Below are 20,602 nucleotides of genomic sequence, written 5' to 3'. Positions count from 1 at the left end.
TTTTCTCATGTTGAGGGTGGCCATTCTACCTGAAGTGAGGTGATATCGTGTGTGGTTTTGATTTGCATTTCCCTGATGATTGGTGATTTTGAGCATTTTTTCGTATACCTGTTGTCTGTTTGTATGACTTCTTTTGAGAGATACCTATTCAGCTCACTGGCCCTTTTTTATTTTTTTTTTATTTTTTTTATTTTTGAGTTGGAGTCTCACTTTGTCGCCCAGACTGGAGTGCAGTGGCCGCTCCCGGCCACTGTAGCCTCGACCTGCTGGGCTCCGGCGATCCTTCCGCCTCAGCCTTCCAGGTAGCTGGAATTACAGGTGCGCACTACCATATCCAGCTAATTTTTTGATGTATTGTAGAGATGAGGTCTCACCAAGTTGCCCAGGTGGGTCTTGAACCTGCGGGCTCAGGCAATCCACTCACCTCAGCCTCCCAAGGCGTGGGATTACAGGCTGAGCCACCGAGCCCGGCTTGGCCCTTTTTTAAATTGGATTTTTTTTTTCTCTTGAATTTTTGAGAACCTTGTATATTCTGGATGTTAATCTCGTGTTGGGTGAATAGTTTACAAATATTTTCTCCCATTCTACTAGTCATCTTTTCTGTTGTTTCCTTTGCTGTGCAGATGCTTTTTAGTTTGATATCATTCTGTTTATCTGTTTTTTTGCTATTATGTCTTTTCCATAAGAATTTTTGTCCAGACCAGTATCATGCTGTTTTGGTTACTATAGCGCTGCAATATATTTTGAAGTCGTGGAGTATGATGCCTTCATCTTTATTCTTTTTGCTCAGGATTGCTCTGAATATTTATAGTTCCATATGAATTTTAGAATTTTTTTTTCTGTTTCTTTGAAGAATGTCAGTGGCATTTTGACGGGGATTGCATTAAGTCTGTAGATTATTTTTGGAACTGTAGTCAGTTTCATAGTATTCTTCCAATCCGTGAACGTGGGATGTCTTTTCATTTGTGTGTGTCCTCTTCAGTTTCCTTCATTAGTGTTTTATATTGTTCCTTGTAGAAATCTTTTACTGCCTTGGTTAAATTTAATCCCATGTATTATTTTTCTTTTTTTTGTAGCTATTATAAGTGGAATTGCTTTCTTTTCCCCCTAGTTTATTGTTGGTATACTGAAATACTGATTTTGTGTCCTGCCACTTTATCAGTTCTAAGAGTTTTGGTGGAGCTTTTGGGGTTTTCTTTCACATAAGATCGTGTCATCTGCACATCAGGGCAGTTTGACTTTCTCCTTTTTAATTTCTCCTTTATTTCTTTCTCTTGCCTAACTGCTCTGGCTAGGACTTTTATTCTCTTTTGAATCTTGGCTTGTTTCAGGTTTAGGGGAAAAAGCTTCAGCCTTTCCCATTCAGTGTGATATCAGCTGTGGGTTTGTCATATATGACTTTATTGTGTTCAGTTACATCCCTTCTCTATCTATTGCACTGAAAGTTTTTATGAGGGCTTCATGGCAGATGAACACATTGATATCCTGGGAAGGTGGCTTTTCCTGAAAGGACATGGAAGCTCCCTGCAACCCCTCTCCCCATCAGCCTTGCCCTAGGCATTTTTTCTACTTGGTTTTTTTCTACAACAAGCCTGTGAGTCATTCTAGTAAATTATCAAGCCTGAGATTGTGGGAACTCCTGAATTTGTAGTCTTCCAGGCAGAGGCCTGGGTAGCTTGGGCACTGCTTTTGTGACAGGCATCTGAAGTGGGGGCAGTCTTGTGGGACTGAGCCATGAAGTCTGACCCTAATTCTAGGTAGTGTGAGAACTGAGTTAATGTTGGACACCCACTTAGAGAATTGATTCTGGTTGGGGTCAGAAAACACCGTTCACTCATGTCCTTGAAATGTGGGTGCATCCGCTGCCTCCACTGTATCAGTTTCCTGCATAAGGAGCCCCACGAGGAGATCCTTCATGCCCTGTGGTCTCTGTGATCCTTCATGCCCTGTGGCCCAATCGGCAGCAGGGGAAGTTGGTTTCCAGGATCAAGGCTCTGGAGTCCCAGCTCCGTGAGCCCCATCTCGTCCTCTTGATGAGCCAGGGATGCTGACGTTCCAGGTTAAGATCCTGCCCTCATTCTCCCCATCCTTTCTAAGAACACAGAAATAATTGACGTTGCAGTTGGTTCTCCATGAAAAGTGGGAGTTATCTGGATTTTGGCATTTTATGTGACTAGCCCTCCTGAATCTGTGGCCCTCAGTCCTGAGTGCAGAAGGGAATCACCTGGGAATCTCTGATAATGACTGATGGCTGAGTCCTGCTTGAGACATAAGTGAGCCACCTGGCAGAACTGATCCTCGGTACAGATTGGTTTCCTCTGAAACTTATTACTGTAGCCCCTCTTAAAAAAAAGAAAGAAAAAGAAAGTTTTTATCATCAAGAGATGTAAAATCATGTCAAGTGCTTTTTCTGTGATTAACTTTCTAGCCTTTAGAAGATTTTTATATCTTGAATTATTTTATGTTTCATTTTGGGTTTTGCCTTATTTTAGTAAGATTTCTGTTTTATATTTTTATTTAAAAAATTTTGGATTCATTTCTTAGTTAAGTGGAGTTATTTTATGTAAAATGTTAATGCCCTTTTTACACATTTAGGTTTATGTGTGTGTGTGTTTGCTAACTTTCTTTTTGGAATATCTTTTTCAGAATTTTCAAAGGCTGTGGAACCTGCCATGGCTGGTCACACTTATAGATGCAGTTTGTACTGCCACAAAACAGCACAAAAACCAGAGAGCTTTAAACAGAATTTTTTCCAAAAAATAAAGTTTGAAGGTCTATATGAAAGTTCTGAAGTACTTTTTAATAATGCTTATTTTTAAAATACAAAATTAAATCATACTCTTATTTAATTCATATGGAAAATAAAAGGAAAACAAGTTTTATATTCACCATGTGAGGTTAACCACTAGTATAGCATATGGTTCATTTTTTGCTAGTCTTCTTAATTTTTTCCCCAAATTTGTGTTACTTTAAATAGTGTACATATTTCATTTCGTAAATAGTCTTGTATCTTTCCCTTGAAATTATTATATTTATTACTCCATCAATGAACAGTTTTTGAAAACGTATTTATCACTAGATAATATTTTTCATGTGATTTTATTGTGCTGGTTTGTGATTTTTCAGTATTATGAAAGCACTCTGATTTTTGCTGGTTATAGTATTTGATTTTCCAATATTTGGTAGGAAATAATTCTAGAAAGGAAGTTATTGTTCAAAGAACATGGACTTTTAAAAATGCTTTTGATCTGTGTTGCAGAATTACTTCCTAGTTTAGAATGACTGTTTTTGCACAATCTAGTCAAAATTGACTATTTCTTTTACTCATGTGCTAGCATAAATATGGAAAAGATCTCACTACAGAGGTGGTCTCAGACAATGACGACAATGCGCATATTGAAGGCTTTCTGCTTATAGAAAGAGATCTATTGTATATTTTCATGTGTTTGTACTCTGGTTTCACCAGCAACACATTTAAGTTTTTGGATTGAATAAATGAATGAAAGTATATGCCACACTCCTACAGGTAGAAGCTAGTTTCCCCCCAACTTTTAGAACATTTTAGCACAGTAAGTATACCTTGAAGTAAAAATGAGTGAATAGCTAACTAAACCTCAGTAGATGTTTTTGTTTTCTTGAATTTGATTCATCTTTACATTTGATTCTCATTTTATTTATTCCACTTTCTCCACCAAAGGAAGTTTAAACCTAATAATTAATTTAAATTTTTCTAACTCCTAATTTTTTTTTGAGCTTTTCAGAATTCATTGTTCTTGATATTCAGAGCTTATTTTGATTTGTGAAAAGTCAAGAGGTCCCCCTGGTGGAACATTTAAGAAATACACAACATTATATTATTTTCATGAATATGTGATTGGTTTTCTAAGTCAAATGGTGGAAACTAGTCTAACTTCTTTTTTGGGGGGAGAGGCTTAAAACAACATAGATTTATTATCTCATAATTTCAGTGGGCTAGAACTCCGGGGTGGTATAGCGGATCTTCTGCTTACATTTCATGGGCTAAAAATCAAGTTGTTGGCCAGACCAGACTCATACCTATAGGCTCTGGGGAAGAATCCATTTCCAAGCTCCTTCAGGTTGTTGGCAAAATTTAGTTCTTGCTGCTTGTAAGCCTGAGGTCACTGTTTCTTTGCTGGTTGTTGGCTAGGATTTGCTCTGAGCTCTGGGGGACCCATTCCCTAGTCCTTGCATGCAGCCCTCTCCATCTTTGAAAGAAAGAAGGTCCTTCTCAAGCTTCAGGCCTCTCTGAGTTTTGCCAACAGCCAGAGAAACAGTCTGCTTCTAAACTGTTTAGACATATGAAAAAATGCTCAACATCCCTCATCATCAGGGAAACACAAAATAAGATTAGATTAGGTCCACTAAGATAGTCTTCCACAGTTGTAGATCAACTGTGTTGTCAAAGAACATAATCACCAGAGAGATACCTTATCACAGTCACAGGTCCCGGGGATTAGAACCTGGAACTTCGGAGGGGAAGGGAGGTGGCAAGGGCAAGGCATTTTAGAATTTTAGAACTTTTCTTAGTGCAGTAGCATTGTTTGGTAGTAATAGAATGGAGAAGAGATACTGAGTTCCCTTTGGGGCTCATAATACATAGTGTTTTGAATGTCTACTGCTATATAACAAATTGACCCAAATTTGGGGCCTAAGACTACCCATTATTATATTATGCTCATGATCTGTGGGTCAGGAATTCATGCTGGAATTGCCAGGCAATTCTTTTCCACATAGACTTGACTGTAGTCACTAATTCGTATTTAGCCAGCCCTGGCCAGCTGCCAGCTGAATGTGAGTTAGTGACTGCACATGTTCGAAGCAGAGAAGCCAGGAGGTGAGGCTCAGCAAGGCAGCTGTTTCTTTCCAGGGTCTCTCCGTGGGGTCCTCCAGCGGGAGGGCCAGCTTGCTTGGAACGGGTCTTAGAGCTCCAGGAGGGAGTTTTCCAAGAGGTCGGAGTTGAAAGCTGCCAGTCTCTTCAGGTTTGGGTGCACAACGGCATGAATCGCTTCTGCTTCAGTGTATGGGTCAGAGCAGTGATGGGATCTAGCCAGGTCCAAGGTGACAGTACACAGACCTTCTGTCTCTTTGGGAGGAACATCAAAGGAGTCGTGGCCGCCTGATAAACAGAGTGGTCTTTTTATTTGTTTATGTTTCCAGTATAAAACATTTTTTTAAACAAGCCTCTTGTTTTTTTCTATTTTATTTTGTTTTAGATTCGGGGGTACACGTGCATGTTCGCTACATGGACATATTGTGGAGTGGTGGGGATTGGTCTCAGAGGGCCCATTGGCCAGAGAGTGGACATTGTGCCCCGTAGGTAGTTTCTGAGCCCCGCCCCCTCCTCCCCTCTTGGCGCCCCAGTGTCTGTTATTTCCATGTTGTGACTGTGTAGCTCCCACATGTGAGTGAGAACATGAGGGCTTTAGTTTTCTGTTTCTGAGTCAGTCTGCTTAGGATGATGATCTCCAGTTCCATCCATGTTGCCACAAAGGACATGATTTCATTCTTTTTGATGGCTGTGTACTATTCCATGGTGTATATATTGCCATGTTTTCATGATCCACTGGTTGGTTGATGGGCATTTCGGTTGATTCCACATCTTTGCCATTGTGAGTTGTGCTGCGGTGAACATGCAGATAGAGGTGTCTTTGTTATAGAACGACCTCTGTTCCTTAAGGTAGATTATCACCTAGTAGTGGGGTTGCTGGCTTCAGTGGTAGATCTACCTTTAGTTCCTCGAGTCATCTCCATACCGCTTTCCATAGAGGTTGTACTCCCATCCCACTCCCACTCCACATCTGCGCCAGCACCTACTGTTTTTTTTTATTTTTTAGCGATGGCCATTCTGACGTGTTGGGTGGTATCTCATTTTGGTCTTATTTTGCATTTCCCTGATGATGAGTGATGTTGAGCATTTTTTCATATGTCTGTTGGCCGTTTATATATCTTCTTCTGCGAGGTATCTGTTCATGTTGTGTGCCCACTTTTTGATGGGGCTGTTGGGTTTTTTCCTTGCTGATTTGTTTGAGTTCTTTGTGGATTCTGGATGGGAGTCCTCTGTCAGATGTATAGTTGGCAGATATCTTCTCCCATTCTGTAGGTTGCCTGTTTGCTCTGTTGATTCTTTCTTTTGCTGTGCAGAAACTTTTTCGCTTAATTAAGTCCCACTTATTTTTGTTTTAGTCACACTTGCTTTTGGGGTTTTAGCCATGAATTCTTTGCCTAGGCTGATGTCTAGAATAGTCTTTCTGGAGTTTTCTTCTGGGGTTTTTATGATTTGGGGTCTGATATTTAAGTTTTGAATCCACCTTGAGTCAGTTTTTGTATATGGGGAGGGATCGGATCACGTTTCATTTTTCTGCATGTAAGTATCCAATTTGCTCAGCACCATTTGTTCAATTAGGATATCCTTTCTCCAGTGTATGTTTTGTCTGCTTTGTCAAAGGTCAGTTGGTTGTAGGTATTTGGGTTTATTTCTGGATTCTCTATTCTGTTCCACTGGGCAATATGTCTGCTCTTGTGCCAGTACCATGCTGTTTTGGTTACTGCCGCCTTGTAGTATAATTTGAAATCAGGTGATGTGGTGCCTCCAGGCGCCCCCCCTTGGGATTGCTTTGGCTATTCTGACTTTTTTTTGGCTCCATATAAATGTTAGGATTGCTTTTTCTAATCTGTGAAAAATGATGTGGATAGTTTGATAGGGATTGCATTGAATCTGTAGATTACTTTGGGTAATATGATCATTTTAATAATGTTGATTCTTCCAATCTTATGAGCATGGGATGTTTCACCATTGTTTGTGTTCTCTGCAGTTTCTTTCATCAGAATTTTGAAGTTTTCCTTGTAGAGATCTTTCCTCTCCTTGATTAAATGTATTCCTAGGTATTTTAGCTTTTTGGTTGCTGTGGTAAATGGAATTGAGTTCTTGATTTGATTATCAGCTTGGTTGCTATTGGTGTCTAGCAGTGCTACTGAGTTTTGTGTGTTGACTTTGTATCCTGAAACTTTACCAAATCTTTTATCAGGTTCAGGAGTCTTTTGGAGGAGTCTTTAGGGTTTTTTAGGTATAAGATCATATCTTCATCATACAGAGGTAGTTTGATTTCTTTCCAATTTGGATGACCTTTCTTTCTTTTTCTTGCCTGATTTACTCTGGCTAGGACTTTCAGTGCTATGTTGAATGGTAGTGGTGAACGTGGGCCCCTTGCCTTGTTCCAGCTCTAGGGGGACGCGTTCGACTTTTCTCCACTCAGAATGGCATTGGCTGTGAGTTTGTCATTTATCTATGTCTGCCTTGCTGAGGGTTTCTTACCACGAAGTGATGCTGGGTTTTATCAAATGCTTTTTCAATGTCTATTGAAATAATCATGAATTTTGTTTTTAACTGTGTGTATGTAGTGGGTCACATGTATTTACTTGCGTGTGTTGAGCCACTCTTGCATCTCTGGCATAAAACCTTCTTGGTCGTGGTGTATTATTTCTTTTTTTTAAGTGCTGTTGAATTCGGTTTGCCAATCTTTTGTTGAGGGTTTCTGCATCTATGTTCATAAAGGATATTGGTCTGTAGTTTTCTTTTTTTGTTGTGTCTTTTCCTGGCTTTGGTATCAGAGGGATCCTGGCCTCATAGACTGAGTTAGGGAGGACTCCCTCCTCTTTAGGCTTGTGGAATAGTTTCAGTAAAACTGGTACCAGTTCTTCTTTGAAGTTTTGGTAGACTTCAAAGAAGTGAATCCATCAGGTTTTTTGTTGGTGTTTCAATTAATGTTTCAATTAATGTTTCAATCTTCTTACTTGTTGTCGGCCTGTTCAGAGTTTCTATTTCTTTCTGATTCCAGGTGGGGGGAGGGGGTTGTATGTTTCCAAGAATTTACCCATTTCATCTAGATTGTTTAGTTTGTTTGCATAGATGTGTTCATAATAGTCTTGGGATGAGCTTTTGAATTTCCATGGTATCAGTTATAATGTCTCCTTTTTCATTTCTGGTTGAGCTAATTTTAGTCTTCTCTCTTTGGTTCTTAGTAAATCTAGCTAGTAGTATATCAGTTGTTTGTCTTTTCAAAGAACCAACTTTTTGTTTTATTGATCTTTTGGGGTTTTTTTAAATTTAGTTTTATTTCGTTTTACTCTGATCTTCATTATTTCTTCTGCTAGCTTGGAGTTGGTTTGTGTTTTTCTAGTTCCTTGAGGGATGATGTTAGGTTGTCAATATGTGATCTTTTAGTCTTATTAATGTAGGTCTTAAATGCTATAAGTTTTCCTCTGACATAGCTTGGTTGTGTCCCAGAGGTTTCGATAACTTGTTTTCAAGGAATTTTTAAAAATTTCCTTCTTGATTTCATCGGATCATTCAGGAACAAATTGTTTAGCTTCCGTATTTTTTTATTTCATGCATTCTTCTTGGAGTTAATTTCTATGATAAATATTCCACTGTTGTCTGAGAAGATGCTTGATATGATTTCAATTTTTTTGAATTAAGACTTGATTTGTGGCCTATCATATGGTCTATCTTGGAGAATGGCGCATGTGCTGATGAGAAAAATGTATATTCTGTAGTTTTGGGATGGAATGTTCTATATATGTCTTAGTTCCATTTCCTCTGGAGTCCTTTTTAACTACAGTGTGTCTTTGTTGGCTTTCTTCTGCCTTGATGATCTGTTGCTGTCAGTGGAGTGTTGAAGTCTCCCACTATTGTTGTGTTGCTGTCTGTCTCTATTTTTAGGTCTAGTAGAATTTGTTTTATAAAGGTGGGGCCTCGGGTGTGCGGTGCATAGATAGTTACCATCGTTATGTCTTCTTGTTGACTTGATCTCATTTTCATTATATAATAGCCCTCTTTGTCTTTTTACTGTTGTTAAAGTCTGTTTTGTCTGACATGAGGATGGCTACTCTTGCTCGCTTTTAGTTTCCATTTGCTGGAATATTTTCCCCACCCCTTTACCATGAGTCTACAGGAGTCTAAGTTAAGTGGGTCTCTTGAAGGCAGCAGGTATTTGGGTTGTGGTTAGGTTTTCTTTGTTGTTGTTGTTTTTCATTCATTCTCCCAGTTTGTATCTGTTTAGTGGGGCATTGAGACTATTTGCTTTCAGAGTTTATAAAAGGTACTCTTCTATTCCTCATACTGATTGTTAACTTGTTGCTTTATTTATTTTCTCTATTGTGTTGGTGTTCCATTAGGCCTCTGAACTTTATTTTTTCCAGTTTTTCTACTGGTGTATTTTGACCTTTTGTTTCAGTTCTAAATAGAACTTCTTTGATTATTTCTTATAGAGCCATTCTGGTGGTAACAAATTCCCTCAGCGTTTTGCTTGTCTGCAAAGGACTTCATTTCTCCTTCATTTATGAAGCTTAGTTTTCCTTGGCTGACTGTTAATTCTGTTTGAGGAGATTGAAGGTGGGGCCCCAGTCCCTTCTGGCGTATAGGGTTTCTTCTGAGAAAGTTTTAAGTTCTTGGATGCTTTTGTCTCACTTCTCTTAACATTCTTTCTTTCACATTAATGCTGCGTCATCAGATGATTGTATGCCTTGGGGATATCTTTTTTGCAGTGAATCTTCTGGGGATTCTTTGGGCTTCTTTTATCTGGATGTTTAGATATTCAGCAAGGCCAGGGAAATTTTCCTCTGTTATTCCTGCAAATAGGTTTTCCAAGCCTATTGTTTTCTTCTTCAGGAACACCTAGGATTCTTAGGTTTGGACGTTTTACAGAATCCCACATTTCTTGGAGACTTTGTTTCATTCTTGTAATTCCTTTTTCTGTATTGTTATCTGATTGAGTTAATTCAAAAGCCTTATCTTCAGGTTCTGAGATTCTTTCTTCTGCAACACTTTGCCCTGCATTTTGTAGTTCCCTCAGTGCTTCATTTCCAGAATTTCAGCTTGCTTTTTTGTTTGTTTTAAAGGTGTCTATCTCTTTGGAGAACTTTTCTTTCACGTCCTGAACAGCTTTTTAAAATGTGTTGGCTTTCAGTTTTCTCCTGGAGTTCGCGGATCGGTTCCATCGCCAAACTTCTGAATTCTGTGTCTGGATCGCAACAGTTTGGTTTTGTGGTGGGTGTTGGAGAACCATGTTTTCTTTTTGGCGGAATTATCCTCCTGGCTCCTCCTCGTTTAGGCGGACAGTGTCTTCGCGTGTGTTTGGTGGGGGCCGACGTGGGCGCCTGGGCTCCCTTGGCGACGCGCCGCCCAGCGTCGCGGGTTGCTCCGCCGCTGGCGTCGGCGCCCTGAGGCCGCGGGCGCGGAGCGGGCTGTGCTTTTGGCCTCCGGCCAGGAGGCGGCGCTGGCGCGGTCGGTTCCTCCGCGGCGAGTGTGGCTCCGCGGGCGCGGGCTCTGGGGAGTTCCCACGCGCTCGCGCGCTCTGTCTGGGGTGGGGGCAGCCCAGGCACGTCAAGCTTGCGCTCCTGGCTGTCCCGCGGGGTGCGGGTCCCAGGCCCCGGGATGCTGTTGCGCTATGGCTGGCAGTGCTTCCGCCTGGCTCCGCCTTGGCCTCAGGCAACCCCTGTCCGGATGTCAAGGCTGGGCCCCTCCGACCTCAGGCGTTCTCAGGTCCCGGCGGCGACTGTGCCTGCGCCAGTTTGCCCTGGGCCGGTCCCTCCTGAGCTGGCTGCATCCCTGCAGGAGGCGAGTTCCCGGAAAGGGCGGCCTGCGCCGCGCGAGGCTTTATTCTCCACCCCGCGGGGGGGGGGAGCCGGTCTGCGGGCCAGGCAGTTTCCGCGGGTGCCGGGGTCCCACGGGGCGCAGGGAACCCAACGGGTTCGCGGCGGGAGCACGGTTTCCATCGCTCACCCTCCCCACTGTGTCCGGAGGCTGTGGCTGTCTGTGGTCGTCAGGCAAGAGTCTGGCCGGTTCCAGCCCAAGTCGGGGGGTGGGGCTTTTCTTCTTCTTTGCTCCAAGTGGCCATTGTCCCGAGACTTGCGGGGGATGCTGCTGGGTCCATCCCTTTCTGGGTGTTGAGGGAACTCTCTTTTTTTCCTTTAGATTCAAGATGTGGAGTCCAATTCAGGGTTAGTGATACAGATGTTCTTTATGTAGTTACCCTTGTTGATGAGGTGTTTCATCTTGGGTTACTCTTTGGGAGAAACTCACTCCAGCTGCCTCATGCCAGCCATCTTAATCTCTTCTGTTCGAAACATATAACTTCTTAATGAAATGCCATGAATGGTGGTTAAGTTCATAGGTAGCTTTCAAAACCTGTCTAACTTTTAGCAGTGAGTATGTCTGAGATTTATTTTAAAAGATAGGAAAGTAGATAGCTGCACATGTGCCTCGTTATGGGGCTTGATAGGCTTTTATGGCCTAAAATGCCAATTACTGTCAATAAAAGTGTGTCTGAAAAAAATAGGTGTTCTGAGAAGGGGAATGAGGGGGAAATTTTATGATAGTGATTACATTTTATCAAGTACAGTTTGATGCTTTCTGTTTGGTCTCTAATTTCACAGTGACCCAGCAAGGTAGACTGTATCAGACCCATTTTATAAAGAAGCTTAGGCCTAGAGGGATTTAGTAACTAGGTCATCCGGCTGCGTGTGCTGGAACTGGGTGTAGAACCCAAGTGCTCGCTCTTCTGTCTGTAGTACTCAGGTGCTTGCTGTTGTGCCTCTCAGGTGATGGGCTGCATTCTCATTCCCTAGGTCTGATTGTTGAGGGTCCAGATCTGAAGAAGTGGTCAAACCAAAGTAGGTGTGTCGGCATGAGTGGCGTGTTTCACTTGTTCACAGTTAAGGTTGTATGTATAGCTAGTCTACAGTGAAGCCTGTGTCTGATCCCTGGCCTACTTGATTCTAAAACCTGTTTTTTTTTCCCCCATTATTCCTGGAGGTCAGAGATCATCAACCTCATATCATAATGCTGATTTCTATATGTCATATCTGAATTATTTTGAAAGGTGCCATTTGATGTATAGCAAATATCATCCTACAAAGTATCCATTTCATGAGCTGTCCACGTTCGGTTTTTAGTACTTTTTTGACTTCTCCCCATATTGTACCAGTGCCTTTTTCCCTTCTTCTGAAATGTTGACTTATTTAGCAAACTGAGTCCTTCACGTGGAACAGTATTTTTGTTCTTTGAAACTAATTCAAGTTCAAAGCATCTGACATGGATTTTTAAATACACATTTTGACCAATTATTTTGAAAAAAAGGTACATTTGGAGGGGGGACAATCAGTGGGGTGTGTGTTGTACACACGTTAATGTATTAGATTAGACTTGAGATTTGGGAAAGCATACTTTGATTTTAGACATTTATATTAGGCACTCAGCAATATATTGTCTAAGCTATTGACTGCCTGTAGGTAAATAGCAATAAGTAATAATTAATAGACCTGTCTTAAAAATATAACACTTAGTTTCCGCCTCACTTTTTTCTTCAGTTATTGGAACATGTATGTGCTATGATGCTGGAATGCCTTGCTTCAGAGGCTGGCAAACTGTGGCTGGTGGGCTGGATCTAGTCTGTCTGGTTTGGTGTGGCTTTTGAGCTGTGATTCTGCAACCTTTTAAAAAGGAAAGAAGGAAAGAAGTATATATGGCTACAAGGCTGAAAACATTTACTATGTTGCCCTTTACAGAAAAATAAACAGTTGGCCCACCCCTGCCTTACCTGTAGCTTTCCAGGTGGCTAGAAAAAGTGAATAATAAAACCATTTAAACTCTTAGAATCCAGAAGATGCCACGTATGCCACAATATTAGCATGAATCATTTCATGAGCACAAACAAGGAAACGTCAATTTGATAAAAACATCTTTTTCCAATACTGTAGAACTCTGTAGGTATTTGTAGAAACAATGGCACATTTTAAAAATCAACTCCCTGTTGATCCTTAATTAAGTTGTAAATAAATTATCCATCGCTTGTTGAGAATGTGTATCCACAAAGAACGCTCTGTGGTTCTGTTGTATTCCAGGTAGTGAGTAGATATCAAGTAATAGTAACATGGGGAAATGGCAACAGATACTCTTTTCTTACCCCTCTCTTAGAAGTTTTTGTATACCTGGTTGTTTATTCCTAGAAGTTTTTTAAGCTCTTTGTTCCTCCTTATACTTAGCTTTTCAGAACAGTAGGTATCCTTGCTAATTTGAACCTTTATGCGCATTTTTAAGGATAACTAATGAGAATAGTAATACTATATATAACATCTTCAGCCTCCTAAAATGTTTATATTTTAGATTTGCAACTAGTAAGCTTGGAAATTAGTTTTTACATTATGCAAACTTTTTGTTTGTGTGGCATGGTCTTCAAAGAGTGGATTAAACTAGTCTAGTAGTCTATGTATTAATAGTTAATAGCACAAAGTATGTCTTGATACTATACAAATTACAGTAATACAGGCTGAAGAGCATGTATGTAAACACAAGCAAATATATTTACATCACTGATTTTTAGTATGCACATGTCTTTGAAGGATGCTATATTATCTGTATCTTTGAAAGGAACAAAATGCGTTCAAAGTTCTTTTTAAAAACCTGTACTAGTGAGGAACATTACAAAGAAGAATAAGTCCAGTCATTTTGTCTCCAGCTCCATGAACCTGATTTCATCTCTTTGTAGATTTTTATGTTTACAGAAAGTGATTTCTAGTAGGGTATTTGTAACAGTTGAAATGGCAATTACCTTAAATCATTTTCTGTATTTTTATTGCATAACATTAATGTTGCTTTAAAGTAATATTAAAACAAACAAATCACTTTTATTCTCATTCTTTTCTAGTTCTTATTCATATGAGTGCGTATCTTTTATAATTATAAATACAGTGGGCCCTAAGATCCAGTCAACTGGCTCTTCATGGGGAAAAAAAACAAAAAATAATAGAACAACTAAAGATAATATATGTGAAACCATCTCTATACACTGTATACCTAGGTTTTATTAGGTGTTACAGCTAATCTCTAGGGGATCTAAAGCATATAGGAAGACATATGTAAGTGATAAGCAAATAGTATGCCATCTTATACCAGAGACTTGAGTATCTGCAGATCCTGGTGTCCTTGGGGTTCTGGGACTCACCCTCCAGCAACACTAGGGAGGCTTCGTATATAAATCGAATGTGGTAGTTTAGTTTTTTAAGCAGAAAGCTGTTTAGCTCACATCACAATTATTTCTGAGTGCATTATATTCTTTGAAATGGTCTCATATATAAACCTTTTCTCAGTCATTAAACATAACATTTTTGATATTTGTAAATGGTATAATAAACAACCACACTTTAAAAAGTATCAGATGACCTATATATATATATAGTTATCTTCACCGTTTTAAAAATTCTGATAGCAGTTTCACAAAAGTAATGATGCCTAGCAAGATTAGTTCTGTTTTATAGAACTTTTTTTTTTTTTTTTTTGAGTTGGAGTCTCACTCTGTCACTCAGACTGGAGTGCAGTGGCCGCTCCCGGCCACCGCAGACTCGACCTGCTGGGCTCCGGCGATCCTTCCGCCTCAACCTTCCAAGTAGCTGGAATTATAGGTGCGCGCTACCACGCTCGGCTGATTTTTTGATTTATTGTAGAGATGAGGTCTCGCTGCCCAGGTGCGTCTCGAACCCGCGGGCTCAGGCAATCCACTCATCTCAGCCTCCCAAAGGCGCGGGATTACAGGCTGAGCCACCGAGCCCGGCTACTTGACAGTTTCTTATGAGGAAGTACACTGTACTAAGCAAATGAAAACCTTACGCTTTCCCGTCCTGTTGAAGACTGTTGATAAAATGCAGTAGCCACTTCTCATAAAATTCTTTTTTTAGAGGGATTTTTTTAAATGACTTGTTTCTACTTTTAGAAACTCATTCTTTGTACGTAAAAACACATGAGGACATACTTTCTGATACAGTCTGAGCTTCTTGAGCACGGGGAGTTATGACTGTTTGTCAAGTGCTGCACCCTGGTTTCTAGAACAGGACCCGGTGCTTGATGGGCTCTCAACAAGTATTTGGTGAATGAGAAAAATTTTAAGACTGTTTTTAACAGTATTATGTTTGGTATATTTTACAAATTTACCAATTTGTAATATACTCTAAATATTCATTAGAAAGAGGTTGATTAAAGTGTAGAATAACCAGTATTTTTTGTTTAAAAGCAAAATAGTATAAACAAAATAGTATTTTATTTTCCATGTGTACCGATATTGACCCATTTTAGTCCATGAAGAAAGCAAATAGAAGAACAGTATACATATACTTTATTTTTAATATTTCAGCTTACAAAATACCCACCCATACATAGCAGCTCTTAAAACTTTTTGGTTTCCTATAATTACTGAGAACCTAAATGACTTTTGTTTGTGGGAGATACATATATATGTGTGCGTTTATATTATAAATCTGTCTTTTTCTCATATGGTAAATATATATTATACATTTTAAAAATTACAACTGAGAAAATTTTAATTTACTTACCATGTAGGGTAAGGGTAATGAACCTATTATATGTTAAAATAAATAACATATTTTTATGAAAAGTAACTTTTTAAAATAAAAACATTAAATGAGAAGAGTGGCATTGTTTTACATTTTGCAGATCTCGTTAGTGTCCTGCTTAACCAAAAGCAACTGGCTTCTTGCCTGCCTTTGTATTCAGTCTGTTATGATGTTGTTTTGGTTGAAGTACATCAGGAAGATCCAGCTTTACACCACTGTGTCGTCAAATGTCAGTCACTTTTTCAGATAATTGTAGCGAATATTCTTTTTTGAGTCTGCACCAAACCTCTACAAGTAGAGGTTTGTTTTTAGTAGTAGTTTCTTTGTTTTTAGTAGTAGTAGTGTCTTAAAGGTTAGGTGTAATGTGGAATCTGAAACCGTGGCAGTGAACTTTTGTAAGTCCTTTAGACTTTGAGTGAATCTTTGACCCATACATGACTTTATAGCTCTGGGTATCGGTCACTTGAAAAATACTGGTTTACTGAATTATACAGATCTTCCCATTGTTGACATTTCATTAGGCCATATCAAAAAATCACATTTGTTAGCATTACACAAATCTCACTGGAAGGTCTTCAAGTTATTGCAGAGCTGTCCAGGTCATTGATAGGATTGCAAGTTTTCAAAATTCTACTTTGTACTTGAACACTTAAATTTTATCATTGGTAACACATTCAGGTTTTCTTGAGTCTATAGGCTTACTGCAGACACTTGTTGAGAAAATGTCTGAAACATCCAAATCCAAATGGTTTACTAGTTGTTATCTGAAAATAGTGTTCTGTTTTAAAAAAGTGGTTAATTCACTTTTAGCACAATGGCACTTAAAAATAAATGATAAAAAAAAACTTCCAAATCCGTAAAAACAAATAAACACAAAAAGCCAAAAGGGAAACAGCAGATATTAACAGTGGTTATATTGGAGTCATGGGGAAATGCTCACTTTTTGTCTTTTTCTCCTTTTATTTTTCTGTTATGACTCGTACATTTTTATTATGTTTGGTGTATAGTTGAAATAAAAATGTTATACAAAGTATGATGCTTATAAAATACCTTACAACAAAGAGGTTCCTTTTTTTTCCCCCTCTATTTTTCTTGTTAGGATTTAGGTCCTGAATATGAAGATGTATTTAACACCTCACTGCAGTGGATCCTAGAAAATGGAAAAGATGTTGGGATAAGGTAAGAATTTGATGTCCCCTCTGACTGTTTTGTACTGTAAGAAGTGATTTTGACTTTAAACTCTACCTTGTTTCTTTTGAATAGGTGTGTCGGTTTTGGCCCTGAGGAAGAACTGACAAATGTCACAGATGTGCAGTTTTTACAGTCCACAAGACCCCAGAGGTCTTTTTGGTGTCGCTTTCGACGTGCTTTCATTACTGTAACTCATAGGTTATTGTTGTTATGCTTAGGTAAGTCGTGAAGATAAGAAAGAAGATATATTGCAGTCTAGAATTCTTGTATGTCTATATTTCACTAAATTCCAGAGTTGACAATTCACTTCCATGATGGTTGCCGTATAAAGTTTTTTACATCTAGAAGTCTTCACTAAGGCTGGGTGTGGTGGCTCATGCCTGTCATCCCAGCACTTTTGGAGGCCAACATGGGAGGATTGCTTGAGCTCAGACATTCAAGCTGGGACATACAGTGAGACTATTTCTACAATAAATTAAAAAAATATCTGGACATGGTAGCACACACCTGTATTCCCAGCTGTTCAGGAGGCTGAGGCAGAAGGATCACTTGAGCCCAGGAAGTTGAAGCTTCAGTGAACCCTTATTGTGCCATTGCACTCTGGCCTGGATGACAGAGTGAGAACCTCACACACATACACACACACAAAGTCTTCACTAAATGTGATAAAGTGAGGTTTTAAAAATAATTACCAGTCTTAGTGCTTAGAAGACAGTAAATAAGAAAAGGTAGAACTAACACTTTGTCATAAGAATTTCACAGAAGGCTGGGTATAGTGGCTCACGCCTATAATCCCAGCACTTTGGGAGGCCGAGGTGATAAGATTGCCTGAGCTCACAGGTTCGAGACCAGACTGGGCAACTTGGCAAGACCTCATCTCTACAGTAGATCAAAATATTGGCTGGGTATGGTGGTGCACGCCTGTAGTTCCAACTACTTGAAAGCCTGAGGCAGAAGGATCTCCTGACTCCAGCAGGTTGAGGCTACAGTGGCCGTGAGTGTGCCACTGCACTCCAGACTGGGCGACAGAGTGAAACTCTGACTCAAAAAAAAGAGAATTTCACAGAAAAAACAAGTATGGGTAGTATATACGTGGAAATATACTTTAGACAATAGAACTGGAAAATATAAAAATTTAGCTTTCTTTTAAATAATAAATTAATTCTGAATTAAGCTTATTAAAATTATTTTTTATTTTTATTTTTGAAAGCAGGATTTATTGAGAAGACAGAAAAGCTCCCACAATGGGAGGGGACCCGAGGAAGTTGCCCCATTTTTTATTTTTAAAATGTTATTTACTTGAATTAAAACTTTCATTTAGGTTACTAAATTTTATGATTTAAAAAAATAATTGATAATATTTAGGAGATATTCATTTCTCTTTTATTTTCCTTTTTTCTTTCCTGGTCTTTTAAACATAATCCATTTTACTTAAAGAAAGATTCTGTATGTTTAGCCTCATACGATTCACTTTTCTAGTAGCTTTATGCTGCAGAGGAAAAAAGTTTGAGAAGCACAGTTGTATTTTGCTTTTTAAATAGTAAGAATTTAAGTGTTCTGATGTCAATGTAATGGAAGAAATGTTTTTTTCTAGAAAGTAGTGAAGCTCTGGAAAGTGGTATTAAATTTTTACATGCAGTTTTAATCATTGAGCTAATTCTACCCTCTGTCTTTCATTATTCAATTTTGACAGCTAAAATAATCACTGTAGAAATTAAAATATTATTGAATGCCGCTGACCACAGTTTTAAAACACAAAGTATATGAATATTGCAGGTGTAGTGATGGTTTGTGTCGTTCTGCGTTACATGAAATACCGCTGGACAAAAGAGGAGGAGGAAACAAGGCAGATGTATGACATGGTGGTAAAGATTATAGGTATAGTATTTGTACAAGTCTGAACTATTTCTAGAATAGTCACTGTGTGATAAACTATATCACGGTGTCAAGTGATTGAGTCATTTGTAAACTTGGTATATTTTCAGATGTTTTACGAAGTCATAATGAAGCTTGCCAGGAAAACCAAGATTTACAACCGTACCTACCTGTTCCACATGTGCGTGATTCCTTAATACAGCCTCATGACAGGTGTGTTCAAAGCACACAGGTGAACTGATCAGAATACAGGTGTCTGCAGTGTTGAGAGTTGTGACCCTTCTCCACTGGCCTTATCTTACTGAACAGACTTTTTTGCACTTTACACACTTGTTTCTTCTGAAATTGTCTTGGCTCCTCCTGATTTTGAGTGTCATAATAGATAACTGAATTTCTAAATTATGCTTCATTCTTTATTTTAGTCTCCATCTTATTTCCTTTAATTTCATCTTGGTAAAAAAATTCAAAAACAAAAAAACAAACTGGTGAGCATTTTAGTCATGTTTTTTAAAAAGCACTTAGGGGGACCCATGAAAAAACAGAATTGTCTTTTGGAGGGCATATGCCCTTTGAGGCACAGGCTTCCCCTTCTAGGTAAGTGTTCTAGGAACCCATCGGCATCCATGGACCAGCTAATGTTGTTGTGAGATACTGCATTCAGCTTTAGTTAATTTTTTTGGAGATTGTTTCAACACATTTGCCCATTTCATGATGGGTGACTTATGAGCACCGCTGCCACACCACACTGAGTGTGCAGCAGTTTTTGACCAAAAACGGCATGATCCCTGTGCCTCACTCTCCCGTGTCACCTAGTTTTGCCCTAAGCAATTTTTTTTGGTTGTTTCCCTGGATGGAAAACATCCTGAAAGGGTGGTATTTTACCCGCATGGAAGAAGAGAAAGAAACAGCAGAAGCACTGAAAGGCATCAAAATTGACGTGTTCAGAAACTGTTTCGAGCATGGAAAAAGCATCTTGATTAGGTTTATTGCATCAAATGGAGAATACTTTGAGGATGACTGAAGTTTACACATGTAAGAATAAATACACAGTTTTTTATAAATTCCATTTTTGTGTGTCCCCTCATATTTTGTGATCAATCAGTGAAGCTTTAAATGCAAAAACTGAAAACAAACTTGTTGAAAATAAAAGATGGTGCCATATCCTAAGCTGCTCGCTTAACCCTGACAGCATACCATCGCCAGCAGAGCTTTGGGAGAAGAGTCAGATGCTCATGCTTGAGCTCTGGAGATTGACATTCAGTGCATCTGAGGTGAGGAACAGGCGTCTAGAAGTGTCTGAAACAAGCTCCAGGAGTAGTGGCAAGGACAGCTGAGTTAGCAGCAACCATTGCTTCTGTTAATATTATTTCCGAGAGATGCTAAGCTGGAATGATAGTAACTTTGTCATTTTGTTCGTGTGATAGGAAAAAAATGAAGACGGTCTGGGATAGAGCCGTCGACTTCCTTGCCGCTAACGAGTCTCGAGTCCGCACGGAAACGCGAAGAATGGGGGGTGCAGACTTTCTGGTCTGGCGCTGGATTCAGCCTTCTGCGTCCTGTGACAAAATCCTAGTCATACCTTCGAAAGTATGGCAAGGGCAAGGTGTGTATTTTTAAACACAATAAGGGTAATTGTCTTCTAATTTCTCAAAAGTGGCACAAGGCCTATGTGTATAACTGAGGGCAGCTGACAGTTGAAGGCACCTGCAGGCAGAGCTCCCCTTCCGGTCCTCCCTGGGGGAAGCGGTGCCCACTTCTGGCGCCCCTCCACGCCACACTTCTTGCTGTGGGGTCCTTTTCTTGACTGGGTGAAGACCGGTATTCCTTGAATCTTGCTTTTTTCACTTAAAAAATAACTTAGTATTATTGATCTTAGCTGCGTTCTTTCTGTCTAATTTATGTAATAAGACACAGAATTTGTTCTGTATAGCTTTATATATATATATATATATATATAAAACATGTGAGTGAAATCATAACTTTTCAACTCTCTTTTTTTCAATTTTTGCTTGTCTCCCCAGTCTTTCTCACTAAGACCCTTCCACCTGTATATCTGTCCTGCCAAGTAACTTGTGTGGGCATTCTTCCACATTTCTCTTTTTTTTTTTTTTTT

At 39.4% G+C, this 20,602-nt stretch overlaps 1 protein-coding gene across 1 annotated transcript in view; it reads left to right on the top strand.

The window, feature by feature from the left end:
* The window catches only part of LEMD3 (LEM domain containing 3), a 47,079-nt gene that overhangs the window by 19,456 nt on the left and 7,021 nt on the right, over positions 1–20,602 (top strand). The window contains exons 5-9 of the mRNA XM_008070542.1: positions 16,523–16,602; positions 16,687–16,832; positions 18,391–18,492; positions 18,600–18,702; positions 19,914–20,092. Of these exons, the coding sequence (XP_008068733.1) occupies positions 16,523–16,602; positions 16,687–16,832; positions 18,391–18,492; positions 18,600–18,702; positions 19,914–20,092 (610 nt within the window). The remainder of the gene's footprint in view (positions 1–16,522; positions 16,603–16,686; positions 16,833–18,390; positions 18,493–18,599; positions 18,703–19,913; positions 20,093–20,602) is intronic.

The sequence above is a fragment of the Carlito syrichta genome, unplaced genomic scaffold (assembly GCF_000164805.1).
Source record: "Carlito syrichta isolate Samal-C Ts95f unplaced genomic scaffold, Tarsius_syrichta-2.0.1 Scaffold313519, whole genome shotgun sequence".
NCBI classification, from domain to species: Eukaryota; Metazoa; Chordata; class Mammalia; order Primates; family Tarsiidae; genus Carlito; species Carlito syrichta.
The sequence above is the reverse complement of the archived record's forward strand: the minus strand, read 5'-3'. Positions and strand labels throughout refer to the sequence as shown.